We start from the raw sequence: 22318 nt of genomic DNA on the forward strand, positions 1-22318 counted from the left end.
TTATGTTGCTTAAAATGTCCTCTAAGGGTTTCATTTTTCCCTTCTTCATTCTATAAGAAACCAAAGAGAAGGGACACCTGAGTGGCTCCATAGGTTAAGCATCCAACTCTTGATTTCAGCTCAGGTCATGATCTCATGGTTCGTGAGTTTGAGTCCCATGTTGGTCTCTGTGCTGACCATATGCAACATGCTGGGATTCTCTCTCTCTTCTCTCTTTGCTCCGCCCCTGCACTCGCTGGCTGTGCTCTCTCTCTCTCTCTCAAACAAACAAACAAACAAACAAAAAGAAACTGAAGATTAGAAGACAGAAGAAGGAAGGAGCATCTAGCACTGTGCTTGGTCCACATTTGGTGTTTAATGCATGCTTGTTGACTATGTTGAATCAGGACTTCTAGGATGTTTAGCAGTTCTTGGGAGCCTTTATCATAAAATCAACCAGGCAGATGTGTGAAATATCTACATAGGCAGCAAGGGGCATCTTTAAATAGTTGAGGTAGACTTTAAACTGAATTTAAACAAAGTCATTTTTCCCCCATCAAGTTCCTCCCATTGTGTAATCTTGTAATATTATGACATTCTCACCTGTGATCGTACTAAAGGGCTGTATTTATAGCCTATTTTATAAATTCTTATGACTCACCCCATAAAGTCTGTCATGAACTGGAACTTTAAAAAATGAGAAAAATATCTCTGCCTCTGTTAGAGTTAAGAAACTTAAATGACACCCAAAAGTTTTTCCAGTTTTATGCTATTTATAAACTGCTAAGAAAGGGGCGTTCTCTACCACCTTCTAAGTAGGAAAGTTTATTAAATTTTTGTGCAATCAGACATGGTGATTACGGTGAGGAGGATGATGATAATGATAAACATATCTCTAGCACTTTTAGAACATATCTTTAGAGACTGATTGATGCTTTATTTTTAGTCTGCAACCATATTTGACCAGTGAAAAAATCAAGGCTCAGTGAAGATGAATTATCCCAGAAACAGCAATACATAAATAATAGAGACAGAATAGCCGTCTTCTCATTGCACCCTCATTGGTGGAGAACAGAGAGAGATCCTGTGTCTACTCCATTTTGTATAAAGCCATTAATCCCATCAGACCTAATCTAACCCTATTTACCCCTCAATGTCCTCATTTCCAAATGCTATCATATTGGGAGTTAGGATGTTAACCTCTGAATTTGGGGGCAGCACAAACATTCAGTCTACAACACCCTCTTTTCAGTCTCCATTCCATCCTGTTTTAGTTTATTTCACTCTTTATTTATGGGTTAATTTTTCTAACTATGTCTTATGTTCCTTAAGACTTTTATCTTATTGAATTCAACATTCTATAACCAAAACACAGATCTTGGTGTATAAAGAGGATAGCAATAAATGTTGTAAAAATCATAATTACTATATTATCTTGATGCCTAGTATCCCTTAGAAGCAGTTGGTTCTAGATATAAAATACCTTAGTGGCACCTGCATGGTTGAGTCGGTTAAGCTTACAGCTCTTGATCTTGGCTCAGGTCATGATCTCATAGATCATGGGTTCAAGCCTCACATCGGGATCTGCACTGAGAGCACGGGGCCTGCTTGGGATTCTGTCTCTTCCTCTCTCTATCCCTCCCCCACTCATTCTCTTTCTCTCTCTCAAAATAAATAAAATTTAAACATAATACCTTAATAATGTCTTCTCTGAAGGAGTTTTCTCAAAAGAGGAGCTACTAACCTGTGCACTTAAAATTGTGAATTTTGGAGACTCGAGTGTTATAAAGCTGCTGAAATATCTTTTCTGACTAAAAAATGATTACTAGATAATCAGCCACCATCTTATTTCTATGGAAAGAAACTAACAGGAATCCTAAATATACACTTTACTTGTCAAGAAAACAAAACAACCCAACAGCAGCAATAATAATAACACATACATGTTGTCTAGTGAAATATGGGTTTAACATAAATACACATTTCCTTTGAACTGCCGTAAATGACATGCTGCCTAGCACCATCCTGATTTGGGCTTGAGTTTATTGTTTTATGTGATATTTTGTGGCAACTGCTAATTATCATAAGCTGTCCAATAAATGTGATGGATTGTGCAATTAACTCTTCATCAGCATCCGTTTTTGAAGATGCTACCTATTGAAACTGATGGCAGTTTATGACCTCCATGTTGCATAGGTAGCTAATTACTCCTTGGACAATAATTATTAAGTTTCTTGTGCCTCATTCAGTCATTTTATTTTACAAATTATGATGCCACCGAGTTTCCCAATCCATTTGACTTCACAACTATGACTCTCACAGGATTACTAAAGGTCTGCTGTGGAATATATGGATCATATAAACATTGAAGTGATTACAGATGTATCTCTTTTGTAGGTTTTCCATCGACCGGCACACTGACCTGGAGAGACAATTCAACATTAATGCGGATGATGGAAAAATAACGCTGGCAACACCACTTGACAGAGAATTAAGTGTATGGCACAACATAACAATCATTGCTACCGAAATTAGTAAGTGCCTGGGTTTAATTTCTTCCTTGTGTGACTGGGTTCAATTTATGCCTAGTGATCACATGACAAATGGTCCCTGTTTGCATCAGATATTTTGGCATTGGAACTTATATTATTGCTCCCAAGGAGCCTTTGAATGAATTGTCTCAACAAGAAATAACTTGCCCAGTGGTAAATTACCAAAGGTTGCAATATATATGGGAAGGAAATACTCTTATATCCAAATATTCTTATATATCTATTATTCAGCCACTAAATAATGATTTGCATATTAAAATATGGAGAAAGAGTTAGTGTGAAAGGGTAGGTAAAAAATAGAACTCAAGTATTGCACACTAGAATTTAAATAAATGGACCGAACATATATACTATTATTCACATATTTAAACCACACACATACATATTCACATATGCAGACAAAATATAGACGGAAACTTCATACTGTCAATGCATATTATTTTGGAGTGATAAAATTATAGATGATATTTGTTTTTTTTAAGAGTTTAATGTATCTTACATGGTACCATAGATTATTTAAAACTGTAACTTCAATATCATTGTTTTCATAAATTACATGTGAAAATGTAAGCTTTTTTTTTTTTTTAGAGGATGTTCCAGGGTTGTTAAAATAACATGTTAGTCTTTCAGTCAGTTTTTAGTGAGCACAGCTTCTTTGATTGCACATACTGCCGCTATTACTGGGTCTCTAAGCAGTAGCTCTCTGGTGGAATTTTGTGCTACACTGTCTCAGAGAATTTGCACTCTGCCTCACCAATTTTTATTACACAAAAATATGCAAAAGAACATAATATTCATCTTATTTCCAAACAAAATACATTTTGCATATTATCTGATGTCCTTCTTTCGATCAAGGACCTGATAAGGTCTTTACAGTTCACACAGATTCAAGGGAGACAAATTCTTTTTTTTTTTTTTTTTTTTTAACATTTATTTATTTTTGCGACAGAGAGAGACAGAGCATGAACGGGGGAGGGTCAGAGAGAGAGGGAGACACAGAATCTGAAACAAGCTCCAGGCTCTGAGCAGTCAGCACAGAGCCTGACGCGGGGCTCAAACTCACATACCGCGAGATCGTGACCTGAGCCGAAGTCGGACGCTTAACCGACTGAGCCATCCAGGCGCCCCAAGGGAGACAAATTCTTGAATGAGTTGGGAATCTGGGTAAAGAAATAAAAATCAACATTAAGAAAAATTCCTGGGCGTACATACAATATAGTTGTGATACAATATAGATGACAGTTAATGGATGTGAGACCTAAAATCCTCTCTGTACTCTCTCTAAAATTTCCTCTATGGTTTCTTGTGAAGACAGGGCAAACATCTCTGAGATACACGATTAATTTGTTTGTGCAAATGAGCCATCCATGACATCAGGATGGCACCACTTTTCCTTGTTCTGGGATATGGGAGAAATGTTCCCCATGGAACTTGGTTAAAAAAACAAACAGAACAAAAGTAAACCAACAATAACACTGTGTGGAAAAAGTGAAGATGTAAGAGTGTGGCATATCTGTTTTTTTTTATAGCCTCCTTGAATGCAAGCAGAGGACATGCAGTCAGGTTGATAGGTAACTTCAGCCCTACCAAATGGAGGGTTCTGGAGAGAGCATAAACTCTGGAAACTCGAGTAGTATTCTCTTCCTCAGTGTGTTATTGTGGTAGCAGTTACCCTTCGCTAACATTAAGGGATAAAGCAAACCAACGATAGTACTTGGTAACTGGTTCATTAGAAATGTTAACCCCATCTACGCCTGGGTGGCCCAGTTGGTTAAGCCTCTGACTTCAGCTCAGGTCATGATCTCATGGTTCATGGGTTTGAGCCCTGCCTCAGGCTTTGTGCTGACAGCTCGGAGCCTGGAGCCTGTTTCAGATTCTTTCTCCCTCTCTGCCCCTACCTGGCTGGCTCTCTCTCTCTCTCTCTCTCTCTTAAAAGTAAATAAACATTAAAAAAAAAAAAAGAAAGAAATGTTAACCCTATCTAGAGAAAGAAGTACAAACATGAAATTTTCATAATTTACAATGTTGAAGCCACATTATTACCTTAAGCCTCAGAGAAAAACTGTATACAATTTATATTGCTTTAGAGCTTTATAAAAATTCTCTAAGGGATCACAGTTTTCTTTATGCAGGCAGTAATTACTTTTTAAAGAACCTTCTCATATTGAATACAACCAAGTTGAGTTAGCCTTAATTCGTGACACTTTTTTTTTTATGAGATGGATGCCTTTACTTAATATTCATCAAGGAGGTCCTAATTATAAGGATCTATGTTACTCATTCTAAGGAGTAAAAATAAATGAATATACAGAGCAGGTGGTTAAGAAACATTTCAGGGACAATCACGAAACAAAAGACTCGTTTGCAAGGAATTACAGACAAGTAAGAAGACAGACACAAAAGCAGTTGCTGCAAGGAAATAAGCTGCTAACTCTAGGGTGACCAAGTCTGAGATGACATTAATTTGTTCATTTACTCAATAACTATTTATTGAGTCTATACTACTTGCCAAGCGCTCTACTGGTGGCTGGGGATATAGCAGTCAGCAAAAGAGACCAAATCCCTAGTGATCTTGGGGTTTTCCTTCTCATGTCTCCTCGAAGCACCTGGATATGAAAGGGTAAGTTGAAATCTGCTGAGATATCCATACAGAAAGACTGAGGGGTAAGGAAGAAGATGGTGAGTGTTGGGAATTACAAGCAGTTCCCTGTTGATGGTGTGGAAAAGTGCAATGATGGAACTCCTTTAATGAACATACGATTATATTAAAAAAGGGATCATGATAAATATGAAAAAGATAAGTTGTATGTGTACTAGTAAGATAATTAGTTAAGATCATTTTTAAAGCAATATAGTTTATTTTTTAATAAATACAGTATACTCTAATTACAAAAGTATATCAAAGTTTAGACCAGATAAAACTTTCTTCATGGCTTAAGATAAACCACTCAAACATGTCCCAGATTCAGGTTTACAGTTGGTTCCATGTAGGGAACAAATACATAATGGCTGTGCCTGTATAAAGACCATTGCCTTGTCTGTGAACATTATACACTTTAAAATATATAACCCCAACTTACATTACTCTATTGAAATAATGAGAGTTATCACTCTCTTTTACTTAATTAAATCTTACCTGGAGATTGAAAAATAAACAAACTACATAGGCATATTTTGACCTATAAGGAAGTTTAATTCAGGAGGTCAAACATCTCAAGAAATGTGGAACTGTTAACTTAGATATCAGTCTGCTTTTTTTGGAATGTTTGCCTGTAACCTTCTTAGCACCAGCAAGAAAGAAAGTACAAAGAGAACTTTAATTTTTGGCTGAAAGATAAAAGCTGAGATGGGCATAAATTTAGGAACTTTAAAGTACAATTAAGCCTTTTATTTCCTAAAACATAAAAAGAAGTATAAATAATAAGATCACAGAAGGCTTCAGAAAAATTAGAACTACATGAAAATGGCTTAAAAACTTGTTTGACTTGGTTTTATTACTTAGCCCATCATGTAATGTTTATCTTCCGAAGCCACAGACCATGTCTTGGGGAAAAAAAAGAAAATTAGAGATTTATTGTATTTGGATGAGTTGAAGATTTAAAACCACCCAGAAAAACAGAACCTTAAAAGTTGAGGTGTTAATAAAGATAAAGAAATACTCTTTCCAGGGAGAACAATTTAAAATGATTCTCAGAATGCCATCTCATCAAAGATTTAAACAAATGAAATTAAGGTTAAAAAAAATGGATCTTAGGGAAGTCCTTCTCTTATCTCTTAATGAGAATGGAGATGTTGTCCTTTATCCTCTGTCAGATTCACTTAACCAAGGCTGAGATGCTTCATTGTGTATAGTACACAAGTATTTCTGTGGTGATAGATCTAGCTTGCCATCACAATCGACAGGCACCTCTCATTACACGAGCTGGCAGCTAGATGCCCATGTGCTAACAAGAGATTAGACCGGTAGAGCGTGTTTCTGCTACCAGCAATGCCATCGTCTGCAACTAGAGCGCATGGCTGCTATTTACCACAGTGGTGAAGGCTTAAGGTAAATTTAGCTGACTAATTAAACACTGAAAAAGTATTAGGTAAGCCCTATCATGCATTAAATTCTCACAGCACTCTGAGAAAGTAGGTACTGTTAATATAATTGAGCCTTGAACAACACACAGCTTTCTACTGCACAGGCCCACTTAGATGCAGATTTTTTTCCAGTAAATACACTTACAGTACTGTAAATGTATTTTGTCTTCCTTATTTTCTTAATAACATTTTCTTTTCTCTAGCTTACTTTAACGTAAGACTATGGTATATAATACATATAACATAGTAACTACATGTTAATAAACTGTTTATGTTATCAGTAAGACCTCTGGTCAATAGTAGGCTAAATTAATATAGCTTATAGTATATAAATATAATTAAGTTTTTGGAGAGTCAAAAGTTATACACGGAGTTTCAACTGTGCAGATTTGGGGGATTGTTGGCACCCCAAGCCCCAGAATTGTTTAAGGGTCATCTGTATGCTTTTTTCAGACAAGGAAACTCAACACAGTTAAGTAACTTACCCAAAATTTCATAGAGGTCAAGGATTGGGGTAAGAAGGCAAGAATAGTACCCATGCCATTCAACTGCAGATGATATGTTCTTAGGTGCCTTCCATGGAAGAAACCTCTGTTAAGGCTTCTTTCATCGTCTGGCTTAAACTGAGTTTCTGACATTGCCTAGCATTTGCCAAAGCAAGTGAGTGAAGTATTTCCTCTATGCCAAGCAGAAGGGTGCCCAGACAGGGGTTCAGTGGAGGAAAGAACAAGATCAGGTCCTGCTCTTGTAGCGCTTCTAAGCGAAGGTAGGAGTATTGTCTAACGCACAAAGCAGAGCCCTGAAACTGTTCAGACTGCAAGTGTATAACCATTTTACAGATGAGGAAACTGAGGAAGGCACACAATAATACATTTTAGGGGACAGTGTTTTTCAATGAAGACCACATGGTATTCAGCTGACCCGAATCACCTACATGAAAGAGCCCTGGTGTCCGGCCGGGACGTGCTGTGTCACAATTTCCAGGCAGTTCAGGAACCCCCCGTCCTGTCTACCCCCCAATCAGAGGTGCCTTAGGCTCTAAAAATGCCTTGAATGAAGGCACAGAAAGCTGAGGTGTTCCCTTGTTTGTTTCTGTCTTTGTTTGTTGTCATTCATCTGGTGACTAGGTGATACTTCCCTGAGCTGTGATTTGGCCTAAGGCCCATCAGACGACGCACGCACGGGGTTCCTCTGGGTTGGACAGAATGCTAAGACCTGCCTACGAGGACATTGTGATTAACTACACAGCTGTAGGAGACATAAAGGACATTGGGGGACAGCGGGGGAATCCACTTGCTTAGAATAGTCTCTCAGAGGCATTTCAGAGGCACCGAATGACAGTTTTAGAGCAGAGAAACTGGTAGTGTGAGGTGGTTAAGTAGGGAAACCCGCTGACCCTGGGTGCCTGGGTGCTGGCAGTTGGCATTTACAGAAGCACACTACTATTGGTTACCTGAAAGTATTTTAAAGCAGGAAGCATATAATTGCCCATTAAATTAATCTCTTTGAGTTAGTGATAATGCATTGCTCTGGCCCACTACCGTGGGCTGCACACAATATTGCAAATGAAGCTTTTCACTAATGACGGCTAAATCTCCCAGGGAAAACACTAGTTTGATAGCACTTAAGAAATGTTTCTTCCTGGCATAGGGCCCAGTTGCCAGAATAATTGCTTTGTCCAACCCAGGATACTTAGGAAAAATATATCTTTGTAGCTCATGGTGCAGAGAAATCTTGAGTCCTGGTGCTGGCTGTGTCTTGGCCATATAACCTTGGGCAAACTCTTTCTCCTCGTCCATTCTCAGTGTTTTCATCTGTGGAATGGGAATCATAATTGTCTCTTGCAATCTTGGGTGTAGTGAGAATTGAAATCAAAGTGATAGTACTGTACCTCTTAACTCAAAATCCATCTACAGCCTCTAGAAATTAATAAATTATGTACATTATTGCTAATATAGTTGTAATCCTGGGCTTTGAATCACAGCTTAATTTAAAACTATGTATTAGGTTTATATTGTGTGTTACTCTATCTCCTCCCCGCAGCAACAGAATTGGTAGTCATGGTCTGCGTATTACTGCTAGGTGTGGTTATGTTTCTTCATTGCACAACTGATAGGATAAGTTTGTTCACTGACCTTTATCTTGTCCTTGGTTCAGGCACAGTAGACTGGCCAGTGGCTAAGGGAAGGTACTCACAAGAAAGCAGGCACATTTTTGCAGAGCCTGTTTGAACTAAAGACTTCAAATTTTATATCAAGGTCCTGTTCAATATATATCATCTCTTTCTTTTTTCCCTGTGGCATAATAGAAACTAGAGTTTCATTGAGATCAATGCCATTCCCTAGTGTAGGATTAGATGGAAGCAGATGAAGGGATGCCATATTTTTCAGTTAGATAACGCTCACAGAAGGGAAAGGGTGCTGGAACCTGAGGTGGACAGTGAAATTCACGTGCACGGGTGGTTAAAGGGCTCCCAAATATCAGGGAGGCCATAACAATATGACCATCTGAGAATATAGTCCCCTGACCTCAGACAAGCATACAGGTGCTGTAAGGTGAAGATCACCATTATTGTTAACAACAAGATTGATAATGAAGGGATTTGGGAAATAACATATTTGAAAGTCATGGGGAAACTACAGGTTCCTGGGAAAGGGGTCATCCTCCAGTCAATCATTATCCAGAGGGATGGACTGGAGTCAGCATCATTCTGCATCCAAGGAGATGCTGATTCAGGCCCAAATGAGTATCATTCGGTGGGTAGCCCGCATCAGCTTTCTTTCAACTGCTATAGCGCCCATGTTCTATATAGCTACTCTGGTTCTTTGCAGATTGACCTGGCAATTTCTCCCTATATCCTCTGTGTTCTGCATCCATTCTGCCAACATCTTGCCACAACATCTCCATCTTTTTCATCTCTGCCCTCCTTTTGCTTTCATCTACTTAGAAAAGCATGCAGATTGAGACTAGAGATATGGGTTTTAACCAGGAGCTTCTTTAGGATGTCACTATAACTAACAACCCCTTAGTCCTAACTTAGACAAAAACTGAGGGGTTTCCATCCCTGTCTTGTCCTGGTTTCTCTTTATAAACCACCTACCCAAGCCTCAGCAATAAGTCTTCCTATAGACAAAGGGTAGAAAGAAGGTAAGCAGCGAGCAGCAATTCAAGCTTTTTAGGTGCACGTGACAAAAAATTAGCCACTTCGGGCAAATAAATGGTCATTTGCAGCTTTGAGGATAGCAGATAGAGTGGTGTGAGATGGAGAAGGCCTTAGATATAAATATATGAACAGATTATAAAGATAAGATAGTATTAGATTGATTTCTCTTCAGGCTTTGGTTTCTCTGGGACAGAGACGTTGTAAGGACTTGGGGAGGAAGTGCAGTTATCGGTCTGGAAATCAAAGAGAGAAAGGGGGAAGTTAAGTGATTGGTTTTCTAAGTCCTGCTGCTTGGATTACTTTTTCACTTAGCCACACTCACTCTGTTGGCAAGGTACTTCTCTCTGTGGCTCACTGTCCCTACATATAAAATGGAGACTGCATTGGTGCACCTTTAGAGATATATGATGAGGAGTAAACATATTTAAGTGCTAACATTCTGCCCAACATAGTGTAAAATTGTTGAGGACCGGTTCTGAACCCAGGTTCAGCTGCTTGCTGCCTTAAAGGCAAATTCGAAAGACAGGTGATGGTGGGAAAGGCAAGGTGGGAGGCCAGCAACTGGGGAGGATGGCGGACTAAAGTCCCAAAGACCATCCTCCCAGTCCAGGCCAAGCATGGGGTTTTCAGCAGGGAAGATGTGGAAAATCGTGAGGATGGCTACGTGCAGGAGAAGCTAGGGCAGCAGTTAATCATTTGTCCTTGCAAGTCTTCCAGATTCCGCTACTCTGCTGGTAATCAAGGCTCACAGGTGTCTCGCAGTAAAGGATGCCCCAGGAGTCCAACAGGTGCCTCCTGATAAGGCAGTTCAGACTCCTCCCCTGTACCAGTAATTAAAACTACAAGTTGTCTCTTGAGGAGACTGGTCCATGGTTGCTGTCTTTGAATGCAGTCAGGCCTTATCTTCTGGAAAGTCTGGTCCTTTGTCCCTCACGGCCAGAGGACTGCGGGATCTCCTGGGAAGCAGGTTAGTTCTCCTGCAAACCATGAAGTTAAGGTCAGCAAGCAAGGAGTGAATAAGCTTGAAGCAAGGGAACCTTTAAGGACTGGTTGGAGGGCTGTTGTCAAGTGCTGATAATTATGACAATGCAGTATTGATTATTATAGCAATAATTATAAAGCAAACTTACTTTTATCATTATTATACAAGTAAAGAGGATATGCCCAAGACGGGTCTTCTTGTCATGAGCAGAACCACCTAGCTTCATTCTGAGGATCTACCAAATTGTGAGTTTTTTCCAGAAGTGTCATCTTGGGATTATTTGGGGAATATAATTTTTCACAATGATGTGTACCTAGTAGAAGTGTTGCCTTTTCTCTCTCAGCTCAAAGTGTCCTGGCCAGGTTCCCAACTTGAAAAGCTCCCTAGTTCTAACTCCAGACTGAGGTCAAGGGTATTGCTATCACCCTTTCACAGCAGGTGTTAGTGGTTATTAGTTTAAAACATAAATTTTGAGTCAAATCGTCATGGCCAAAATATTGGGGCATTGTATGCTTTATGTGTGACTTGACTAAGTTATATAATCTATTTAAGCTTCAGTTGCTATATTTTAAGTTTGTTATGAGAGTTAAATGAGATAATACAGAAAAAGGACGTCAGAAACCAGTGTATAGTAAGTCCTCAATAGTGTTGTCTTCCCTCCCTCAGGCTTTCCCCTTCCTTCTCCCTGCTCTTCTTTCACCTCCTCCACACTAAACGTGGTGCTTACCCCTCTCACATCCCCTGGCATCTCCTTTGTCCTGTAGCTAAACATTCTGTTGGGCACTCATCTTCCCCCACTTTGTTCCCCAGCCACTTGGGCTTAGGGGGAAAGGGTTGATCAAAGTGGTTATATGAACCCTCTGATTTGTATCCACTCACCTCTGTGGAATAAGCCGTGCCTAAACTCTGCAGCTTAAAATAATAAACATGTATTTCTCCTGGTTTGATGGGGCCAGATGGGTAGTTCTTTGGGTTTGAACTGACTTTGCTAGTCTTTCTGGTCAGCTGCTGGCTTGTCTGGGGGTAGATGGTCTGTGTGGATCTCACCTGTCTATATAGAAGGTTGGTTAGACCAGGTGCCATAGAGGGCACCGCTGTACCATGCTACGCATGTGTCTGATCCTCTGATAGGCTAGCTCAGCATCTCCAGTGCTGCTCTCAGGGCTCCAAGGAGCAGCAGCAGATTGGTGAAGACGCACTTTTCAAGTCTCTGTATCAAGTTTGCTATTACCACACTGGCCAGAACAGGTCACATACCAAGAGCAGGTTCAAGGAGCAGGTTCAAAAGTTTCAAGGTTCAAGAGGTTCAAGAATGTCACCTCTTAATGGGAGGAGTTGGAAATATTATGGCCATTTGTTTTTTATTCTTTTAAAAATGTATTTCATGCTTGGATGCCGAATCTCAATAGGTGTGACCAGGAAGCAATAATGATCTGCAGCCTAGGCATAGGTACTTACCTGCCTTTCTTCCAGAATCCTCACTATACTACATGTGAGTCAGAATTTTTTGCTCCCACACCTTTCTTATTTGGGAGAAACAATAAGACAATATTTCTGACAGCCATCAACTGGTTAACTGCAGGGTCTTTAGAATTTCAACTTAAATAGCAATTTGTATTACGCATACTAAATCTATTAGTGCATTTATAATGCTACAAGAACTTCTATGTGAGTGTTCATGCAAGCATTAACTATTATTATTACTATTTCCTGATACTCAAACTGGGTCAGGTTTCTTTGTTCTAAGTTCTCACAAATCCATTCTCTTTTACTTCAAATGACAGGTTAAGGATTATAAATAACCACTGATTTGCTTATGGCTTTGAGAATACATCTCGAAAGGAAGAAATGGGTGAAGCCCTTGCTCTTGTGAAACATGTTATTATTGTTTTATTATTGATCACTGTTTTGTCCTGGGATCCTACCATAATTCTTGGTGCTTCCAATAAATATTTGCTAAATTAATGAATGATTGAAGGAAACAATGTGTTAATACTACTGGAGAGTACCCTGATGAGTTCTGACTCCAAACAGCCACTATTAATGGATTGGTGAAAAGGATCTTTGCTTTAATATACCCCACTGGGCTCCTGGTTACAGGTCTCAGACAGGCCTATGGCTTTCTGGATTTTCTAAAGTCATGCTTTCCTCAGTGACTGAAGCTAAGACACAGAGGGCAAGAAGAACTGTGCTCCCCTTATATGAAAATTGTGAGCCATTGTGCTCACAGAGAGGGATTCCCGTAGAATATTAATCAATCTCAGGAGTCAGAAACCATGAGAAAGGTGCTGGCAGAGAGGAGCGTCGGATCCCCTCTCCTTCCCCAAGGAGCCAGGCTTCTGATCTAAGAAACTTTATTTCTCTTTCCTTCTGAGAGCCTTGAGGCAAGCCCTGAATAATGCCAGCCCACACTTCATTACCCAACAAGCCCGTTTATCATTTAATCTGATCTGTATTGAACAACTGGAAGCAGGTTACAAAGCAGCAAAGCCAAGAATGAAAATGCAGCGCTTTTTCTGATTACAGGAATCCCTAATCCAAAGCTTAGAAACTGGGGCTAAAAATAGGCACCAATTCCATCTTTATCCACCCCCACCCACCTAGCATTTCAGTTAGGTTCAGGTGACCCTTCAGCCAAACAGTAGACATTTAAATTCTGATAGCTTGCTTACATATCATTTGGGGTGGCAAGGCATTAATCACGCTGTACCCTTATACTAGTGATGATTTCTGGTTCCTGGAGTCTCTAGTACAAGGATCCACCACATGTGATGGCCAAGGTCAGAGGTTATGCTGTTCGTAACAAGGATGTGTTATGCTTGCTCCTTTTATGACTATCCGTTCTATGTACCCACAAACTCAAATCAACTAAAAGCAAAGAAACTAACATCATTTTAGCACCAAAGTTGGGGCCAGGTATTGTGTTGAATGTTTCACAAGAGTTGTTTTGTTTGAGCCCTACAGAACCCCATTAAAGAATGGAGAGGAGGTGGTGCCTGGGTGGCTCAGTCAGTTAAGTGTCTGACTCTTGATTTCAGCTTAGGTCACGCATGATCTCAACGGTTTGTGGGATCGAGCCCTGTGTCGGGCTCTGTGTTGAGCCCTGTGTCGAGCACTGACAGCAGAGAACCTGCTTGGGACTCTCTCTCTCCTGTCTCTCTCTGCCCCTCCCCAGCTTGCACAATCTATCTCAAAATTTAAAAATAAACTTAAAAAGAAAGAGTGGAGAGGATATCCTCTGAGATGTGAAATGACTACTCCAGGACTACATAGCCAGAATTCACAAAGTCATGCCAAAACATAATGCTTTCATATCCTCAAGACAATTGGTAGTATTTTTATAATGTTTCAAAAGTAAACAAATACCTAGAGCAGATAGGGCTCAGCTCATTTCAGCAAGGATTCCATGGGCACCTACTGTGTTAAGAATTGGGCACTTGGAACGCAGTAAGACGTGACTCATTTCTCTTTGAGCCTTAATAGTGCATCTAAAGCAAAGAACTTTTCCCTCAGGCATGCATTTGAAACTCTAACATATCATTTACTAAAAAGCTTGTAATTGGAAGCAGGGTGAGATTTCTCCATTGGACAGGAAAGACCATGTTCTCTGGGAGGATTCCTTGGAGGAGGTATATTTTCATCAGACTTTTTGTGAGAGATTTCACAATTAACAAACATCTTGATCAAGCAGAGAAGAGCTTAGAATATCTTCTGGTGATGAGGGAAATCAAGAGAGAAAAGATATGGTTGGAAAATTAAATGAATCAAATTTTGGTTGCCTTTTGATGACAGAGCAAGGAAATTACCTTATTCTGTGTCAGAGAGCCCATCATATACATTAAAATATTGAAATAAGAGATAGGGTGAAAAATATTAGGATTCAGGTTTAGGAGGTTAGGCGATTGGAATGGAGAGCCTGAGATGGAGAGAATGAAGGGGGAAGAATAGGGCTATGATGGAGTTTTTGTTTTTAATACCAGTATAGTTAACATACAGTGTTATATTAGTTTCAGGTATACAATATAAAGATTCAACAATTATATACATAGTGCTTATTGAGATATGTGGACTCTTTAATCCCATTCATCTATTTCACCCATCCTCCCACACACCTCCCCTCTGGTAGCCGTGTTTGTCCTCTATAATTAAGAGTCTGTTTTTTTGTTTTTTTTTTTCGATTGTGCATGTGTGTTTTTTTCCCTTTGTTCATTTGTTTGGTTTCTTCAATTACACATATGGGTGAAATCACCTAGTATTCGTCTTTCTCTGACCTATTTCACTTAGCATTATACTCTCTAGATCCATGCATGTTGTTGCAAATGGCAACATTGCAACATATAAAAAATCTTTTTTTATAACAGATTATAGATCTAAATTACTAATATCCCATTGCACATATTTACCCCATCTTCTTTATCCATCCATCAATGGACATTTGTGCTGCTTCCATAATTTGGCAATCATAAATAATACTGCTATAAACATAGGGTTGCATGTATTTTTGAATTAATGTTTTTGTATTCCTTGGCTAAATAGCAAGCAGTGGAATTAATGGATCATATTGTAGTTCTATTTGTAATTTTTTGAGGAACTTCCGTACTCTTTTCTACAGTGGCCGAACCAGCTTACATTCCCACCAGCAATACACGGGGATTACTTTTCTCCATGGCCTTGCTAATGCTTGTTGTTTCTTGTGCTTTTGATTTTAGTCATTCTGGCAGGTGTGAGGGGAGACTGGTTTTGACTTGCATCTTTCTGATGATGAGTGATGCTAAGCATCTTTTCATGAGTCTGTAAAGCATCTGTATGTCTTCTTTGGAGAAATGTCTGTGGCTGTTTTCTTCCCATTTTTTAATCGAATTGTTTGGGGATTTTTGTGTGTTGATTTGTATCCGTTCTTTGTATATTTTGGATACTTACGTTTACAGGATATGTCCTTTGCAAATATATTCTTCCATACACTAGGTTGCCTTTTAGTAGTCTTGGTTATTTCCTCTGCTGTACAGAAGCTTTTTATTTTGATGGAGTCCCAGTAGTTTATTTTTCCTATTGTGTCCCTCACTTTGGGTGACATCTCCAAAAAGGTTACTACAGCTCATGTCAGAGCAATTACTGCCTCTGCTCTTTTTATGGTTTCAGGTCTCACATTAGGGCCTTAATCCATTTTGAGCTAATTTTTGTGTATGGTGTAAAAAGTGGTCTGGTTTCATTCTTTTGCATGTGGCTATCCAGTTTTTTGTTGTTTTTTTTTTTTAACATCATTTGTTGAAGAGATTGTCATTTTCCCATTGCATATTCTTGCTCCTGTATTGAAGATTAATTGGCAATATAATGAGGAGTTTATTTCTGGGTTTTCTCTTCTGTTCTATTGATCCATGTGTCTATTTTTGTACCAGTACCATAGTGTTTTGATTACTACACCTTTGTAGTATATCTTGAAATCTGGGATTGTGAAACGTCGTGTTTTGTTCTTTTTCAAGACTGCTTTGGCTATTTGGTGTCTTGTGTGGTTCCATACAAGCTTAAGGATTATTTGTCCTAGTTCTATGAAAAATGTTGTTGGTATCTTGATAGGAAATGCATTAAATCTGTAGACTGCTTTGTGCAGTATGGACATTGTAACATATTTGATGTTCCTGTCCATGAGCATGGATATCTTCCTAATTTCTTATGTGTTGTTTTCAGTGTCTTCCTTCAATGTTTTCTAGCTTTAAGGGCACAGATCTTCCAACTCCTTGGTTAACTTTATTCCTAAGTATTTTATTTTCTTTAAATGGGATTTTTCTCTTAATTTCTATTTTTTCTCCTTCATTATTAGAGTATAAAAATGCAGAAGCCCTTCTGTATATTGATTTTTGTATCCTGCAACCTTAGTGAATTAATCAGTTCTAGCGGTTTTTGATGTAGTCTTTAAGAATTTTCTAGATCTGGTATCATGTCTGCTGCAAAGAGTGGAAGTTTTGCTTCTTCCTTACCAGTTCAGATGCCTTTTCTTTCTTGGTTGCCCTAAGTAGGACTTCCAGTAAATGTGGTGAGAGTGGACATTCTTCTCTTGTTCCTAATCTTAGGGGGAAATCTGTTTTTTACCATTGAGTATGATATTGGCTGCGGGTTTTTCATAATGTTAAGATAGGTTCCCTCTAACCCCACTGTACGTTGATGGTCTCCATCATGAATGGATGTACTTGGTCAAGTTCTATTGAAATGATCGTATGGTTTTACTTTTTCACTTGCTGATGTGATATTCCATGTTGACTGACCTGCAAATACTGATCCACCCTTGCATCCCAGGTATAAATCCCACTTGATGGTGGTGAATGAGTTTTTTATGCATTATTGGACATAGTTGGCTAATATTTTGTTGAGGGATTTTGCATCTATGTTCATCAGAGATACTGTCCTGTAGTTATCTTTTTTTAGTATTGTCTCTCTCTGGTTTTGGTATCAAGGGTAATTCTGGCCTCATAGAATGAACTTAGAAACTTTTATGTTTTTCAGAATAGTTTGAGAAAAATAGGTAGTAAATCTTCTTTAGATGTTTGGTAGCTTTTACCTGTGAAGTCATCTGGTCCTGGACTTCTGTTTATTGGGAGTTGTTTTGATTACTGATTAAATTTCATTGCTGCTAATCAGCCAGCTCATATTTACTATTTCTTCCGATTGATTTTTGGGAGGTGATAGGTATTGATCATTTATTCTCTTTCATTTCAGATTTTTTAATTTGGGTCTCCTCTCCCCCTTGTTTTTATGAGTCTAACTAAATATTTACCAATTTTGTTGTTTTCAAAGAACCAGTTGCTGAATTCACTGATGCTGTTTTTTTGTTTTGTTTTGTTTTTTAGTTTCTATTTGGTTATTTCTGCTCCAATTTCATTATCCCCTTCTACTGGTCTTCAGTTTGCTTTTTCTATCTCCTTCAGGTGTAAGGTTAGGTTGTTTGAAATTTTTCTTGCTTCTTGAGGTAGGCCTGTATTGCTATAAACTTCCTTCTTAAAATAGGTTTCCTTCATCCCAAAGATTTGGACCATTATGTTCTCATTTTCATTTGTCTCTATGTATTTTTTTTATTTCCTCTATGATTCCTTGGTTGGCCCATCCACTGTTTAGTAGCATGTTATTTAACCTCCATGAATTTGTGTTCTCTCTAGATTTTTTTCTTGCGGTTCATTTCTAGTTTCTTATCATTGTGGTCAGAAAAGATGCATGGTATGACTTCAGTCGTTTTGAATTTGTTGAAACTGTTTGGTGGCCTAATAGGTGATCTATTCTGGAGAAAATTCCATGTGCATCTGAAATAAATATGTATTAAGGGCGCCTGGGTGGCTCAGTCGGTTGAAATAAATATGTATTCTGCTATTTGATGATAGAAGGTTTGGAATATATCTGTTTAATCATCTGCTCCAATATGTCATTCAAAGACACTGTTTCCCTGTTGATTTTCTGCTTGGATGATCTATCCATTGATGTAAGTGTGGCATTAAAGTTCTCTACTATTATTGTATTACTAATGATTACTTCCTTTATGTTTGATACTACCTGCTTTATGTATTTGGTGCTCTCATGTTGGGTGCATAAATATTTACAAGAGTTATATCTTCTTACTGGATTGTTCCCTTTATGATTATATAGCATGTTGTAAAGTCTGTTTTGTCTAATATAAGCATTGCTAAATGCAGATTTCCCTTTACTTTCCTTTGGAAAATAGATGTTTTCCATCCCTTCACTTTCAATATGCATGTGTCTTTATGTTTGAAATGAGTCTCTTGTAGGCAACATATAGATGAGTTTGCTTTTTTTTTTTAATCCATTCTGTTACCATATTTCTGTTGGAACATTTAATCCATTTACATTAAAAGTAATAATTGATAGGTATATACTTATTGCCGCCTTGTTACTTGTTTTATGGTTGTTTTTGTAGTTTGAACCCATTCTTTACCCCTCTTCCACTCCGCATGTTTTAGGTATATGGAAGCATACATTATAGCCTTTTATTTTGTCAATCTCTTGAGTGATTTTTATAGATACACTTAAACTTTTTTTGTGTTCCTACATTTCTTACTCCTGCTTATGGTTTTTCCTTTCCACTCAATATATCCACTGTAACATTTCATGTAAGGCTAGGTTAGTGGTCATAAATTTTTTAATTCCTTTAACTTGTGTTTGGGAAACTCTTTATCTTTCCTTCTGACCTGCAAGATAGATAGTATTCTTGGCTGCAGTTGTTTGTTTGTTTGTTTGTTTGTTTGTTTGTTTTGTTTCAGTACTTTGAGTATATCATGCCACCCCTTCTGGCCTGAAGAGTTTTGCTGAAAAATCAGCTGTTAGCCTTATGGGATTTCCTTTGTATGTAACTGTTTTATTTTCTCTTGGTGCTACTTTATCACTACTTTTTGTCGTTTTAATTACCATGTGTCTTGGTGTATACCTCCTTGGGTTGATTTTTGTTGGGACTCTCTGTGACTACTGCATCTGGATTTCTGTTTGCTTCCCCAAATTAGGAAAGTTTTCAACTACTGTTTTTTCCAGTAAGTTTGCTGTACCCTTTTCCCTGTCTTCTCCTTCTGGGATCCCTATAATGTGAATGCTATTATGCTTCATGGTGTTGCTGAATTCCCTAAATCTATTTTCATTTTTATTAACTTTTTTCTTCTTTCCTGTTCAGCTTGATTGCTTTCCATTAGTCTGTCTTCAAGGTTGTTGACCTCTTCTGCTGCTTCCGCTAGTCTTTTTTTTTTATTTTAGCTTGTATATTTTTATGAACCCTTTTTAAGTTTATTTATGTATTTTTAGAGAAAGAGTTAGTGTGGGGGAAGGGCAGAGAGAGAGAATATGCCAATCAGGCTCCATGTTGTCAGCACAGAGCCCAGTGCAGGGCTTGAATTCACAAATTGTGAGATCATGACCTGTGCCAAGATCCAGAATCAGATACTTAGCTGACTGAGCCACCCAGGCACCCCTATTTTAGCTTGCATATTTTTAATATCAGTTACAGAGTTCTTCATCTCTGATTGGTTGTTTTCTATGTTTTATAGCTCTTTGTTAAAGGTCTCAGTAATGTGTCCTCCATTCTTGTCTCAACCTTTATGACCATTAATTTAAACTCTCTATGAGTCATATTACTTACCTCTATTTCATTTAACTCCCTTGCTATGATTTTGTGGTGCTCTTTCATTTGGAATATATCCCTGCTGTGCTCATTTTTTTTCTAATTCTCTGTGTTTGTAGGTGATTGGGAAGTCCCCTATGTCTCCTGGTCTTCAAACTAATGGCTTTATGAAGAAGGTGTTCCTGTTGTGCAATGTCCCCTGTTCACCAGAACCTGGCACTTTAGGGGTGTTTCTTATGTGTGTTTTGTGCACTGTATTGTTGTGGCTGAGCTGATTTTCCCTTCTGTCTGGTCATCTGCAATGGTTCTTTTTGCCTTTTGTGGGCAGGGTTTTGTCTCTGTGGTGTTAGTGGTCCATTCTGAGCTGCCTTTGTCTTGAGTCAGACCAGGTGCATGCCAGAGATGTAGTAGCACCAGACTGCAGAGCACTTTCCCTGTGTTATCGCCTGTAAAGCTTTGGTTGGTGGTTGGGGTCTGTAGTCAGACCCAGTGCCTTCCTCCAGCCCAGTGCTAGTTTTGAAGCCAGACTGCTATGTCTAGTTACCTTCCCTTATCCTTAGGGCAAGAGTCACCTGGGAGTAGTGCTGGCACCGGTCAGTGCTTCTTGAACACTGCCAGGCTTGTGGCTTGTGGCACTGCTTTGAATAACCTCAGGCCAAGGGAGTATTGGAGGAGTCAGGTCTGCATGAGAACAAGACAGCCGGGGCAGGCTGTCAGCAAGTTAGGTAGTGGGTGTTGGTGTTGTCTAGTTCTCACAGGAGTTCCTGTATCTAGGCTATGGGTGAGAGAGGAAAATGGTGCCTGCCAGCTCCTTGTTCCTGGAGAAGTCTCCCAAAGATCCCTTCCCCTCCAGCATTTTCTGAGATGAGTAAACAAATCTCCTTTCCATGTACCTCACGTGTTTTTCAAACTGCTGCTTCTCTGCTGTGTCCCTATGGGGCTCCTTGTTGTGGTATCCCTTTAAGCACGTGTACTTAGTTTCCTGTGGCCCTCAGGTTCTTCCAGAGCCATGCACACTGATTTTTCACATTCCAGGTGTTAAGCCCCATTGACTGTAAGAACTCTAAAAATTTGGCCCTTTGGTTTTCAAAGCCAAATGTTAAGGGGATTCGTCTTCCCCATGCAGGTTCCCTGTGCCTGATGACCTGGTGTAAGTGTCTGTGTTTTTGCTCTCTCTGTGCCAGTGGTATCTCTCCTTGCTGTGGACAGTCCCTCTGTCTACCTCCTGACTATGCTCTGCCCTCCCTACCCTCTTTCATAGGGTCTCTTCTTCGCATTTAGCTGTGGAGAGTCTGTTCTGCCAGTCTGGTTCATTTTCTAGGTTATTTAAACTTATGGGAGTGTTACCTAGTTTTATCTGTGGGATGAGGTGAGTTTAGGATCCTCCTACCATGCCATCTGCCTTGGGAGTTTACAATAATGGGTGTTCCTGAAACTTTATGGTGGATCAGAATCACCTGGAGGTTTGTGAAAACATATTTCTTGGACAAGAATTTGTATTTCTAACAAGTTCCCATGTGAGGGATGCTGCTGGGCCAGGTACCACTTTGACAACCATTGCTATAATCCCTGCAGTCCTAATTCAGAATATAACTAAAGCTGTATTAGATATGGGGTTTGAAAGAACAGAATTTGGCATCTGATTAAAACTAATGAGCAGAGAGGAGAAGCAAATACTCTTGATGGTTGCAAGCCTTGATGATGAGTATGAAACTAAGGATATAATTAAGAATTGTGCTTACTGTATTCTAGGCAGTATTCTAGCTCTTTGTATGCCCTTTATCACATTTAATTTGCACAAAAACTCCTTAAGTGGGTATCATCAATTCCTTCCTCTAATAAAGAAGAGATTCAAAATTCAAGCTCACTAGATTTAGGTGGCTGACTTTGGATTTGACCCTAGGTTTGTCTGTCTCTTTACCCCCAATCTCTGAACATAGAACCACTTTCTTCTTTTGATAACCTAAATGCTATTAAGATCTACCATGATTCCCATGAACAAGCCAAGAACAAGAGAAGATGGTCCATCCCTTCCAAAGTTGAAGCATCCACAGTTAAAGTCTTCCTTTAACCAGATTTTCGTAAAAGAGGTTCCAACACAATAGGATATCATTGGTAGACTTTCACCCCCACTAAAATAACTAAATGGGGTGCATGTGAGGAGGTCCAGATGGGGGCAATTAATTTGAAATTTACATCTGTGAACTATCTGTTCTAAAGGAATTTATATTTTTAGGAACCTCCAGTTCCTAACTTTAGAAGAAATTAAAGTCTAAATGAGGGGCTAATATTAAAATCTGAATGCTCTGCAAACCCACAGAGGTAAGCTTGGAATGATGCTGAAGTCTGTTCCACACACCTGCTGTTGCAGTTTGATAATTAATGCTTAATAATAGGCTGACGAAGGGGGATGTGGAATAAAACCAGGGATGACAAGCAAGGAATGTAAAGGC

The 22318-nt window shown here is 39.0% G+C and overlaps 1 protein-coding gene across 2 annotated transcripts in view; it reads left to right on the forward strand.

Annotated features, from left to right (window-relative positions):
• The window catches only part of CDH8 (cadherin 8), a 348752-nt gene that overhangs the window by 207132 nt on the left and 119302 nt on the right, over positions 1-22318 (forward strand). For both annotated transcript variants that reach the window (XM_047835884.1, XM_047835885.1), the window contains exon 7: positions 2377-2513. In XM_047835884.1, coding sequence (XP_047691840.1) covers positions 2377-2513 — 137 coding nt within the window. The remainder of the gene's footprint in view (positions 1-2376; positions 2514-22318) is intronic.

Source organism: Prionailurus viverrinus, chromosome E2 (assembly GCF_022837055.1).
Source record: "Prionailurus viverrinus isolate Anna chromosome E2, UM_Priviv_1.0, whole genome shotgun sequence".
NCBI lineage: Eukaryota > Metazoa > Chordata > Mammalia > Carnivora > Felidae > Prionailurus > Prionailurus viverrinus.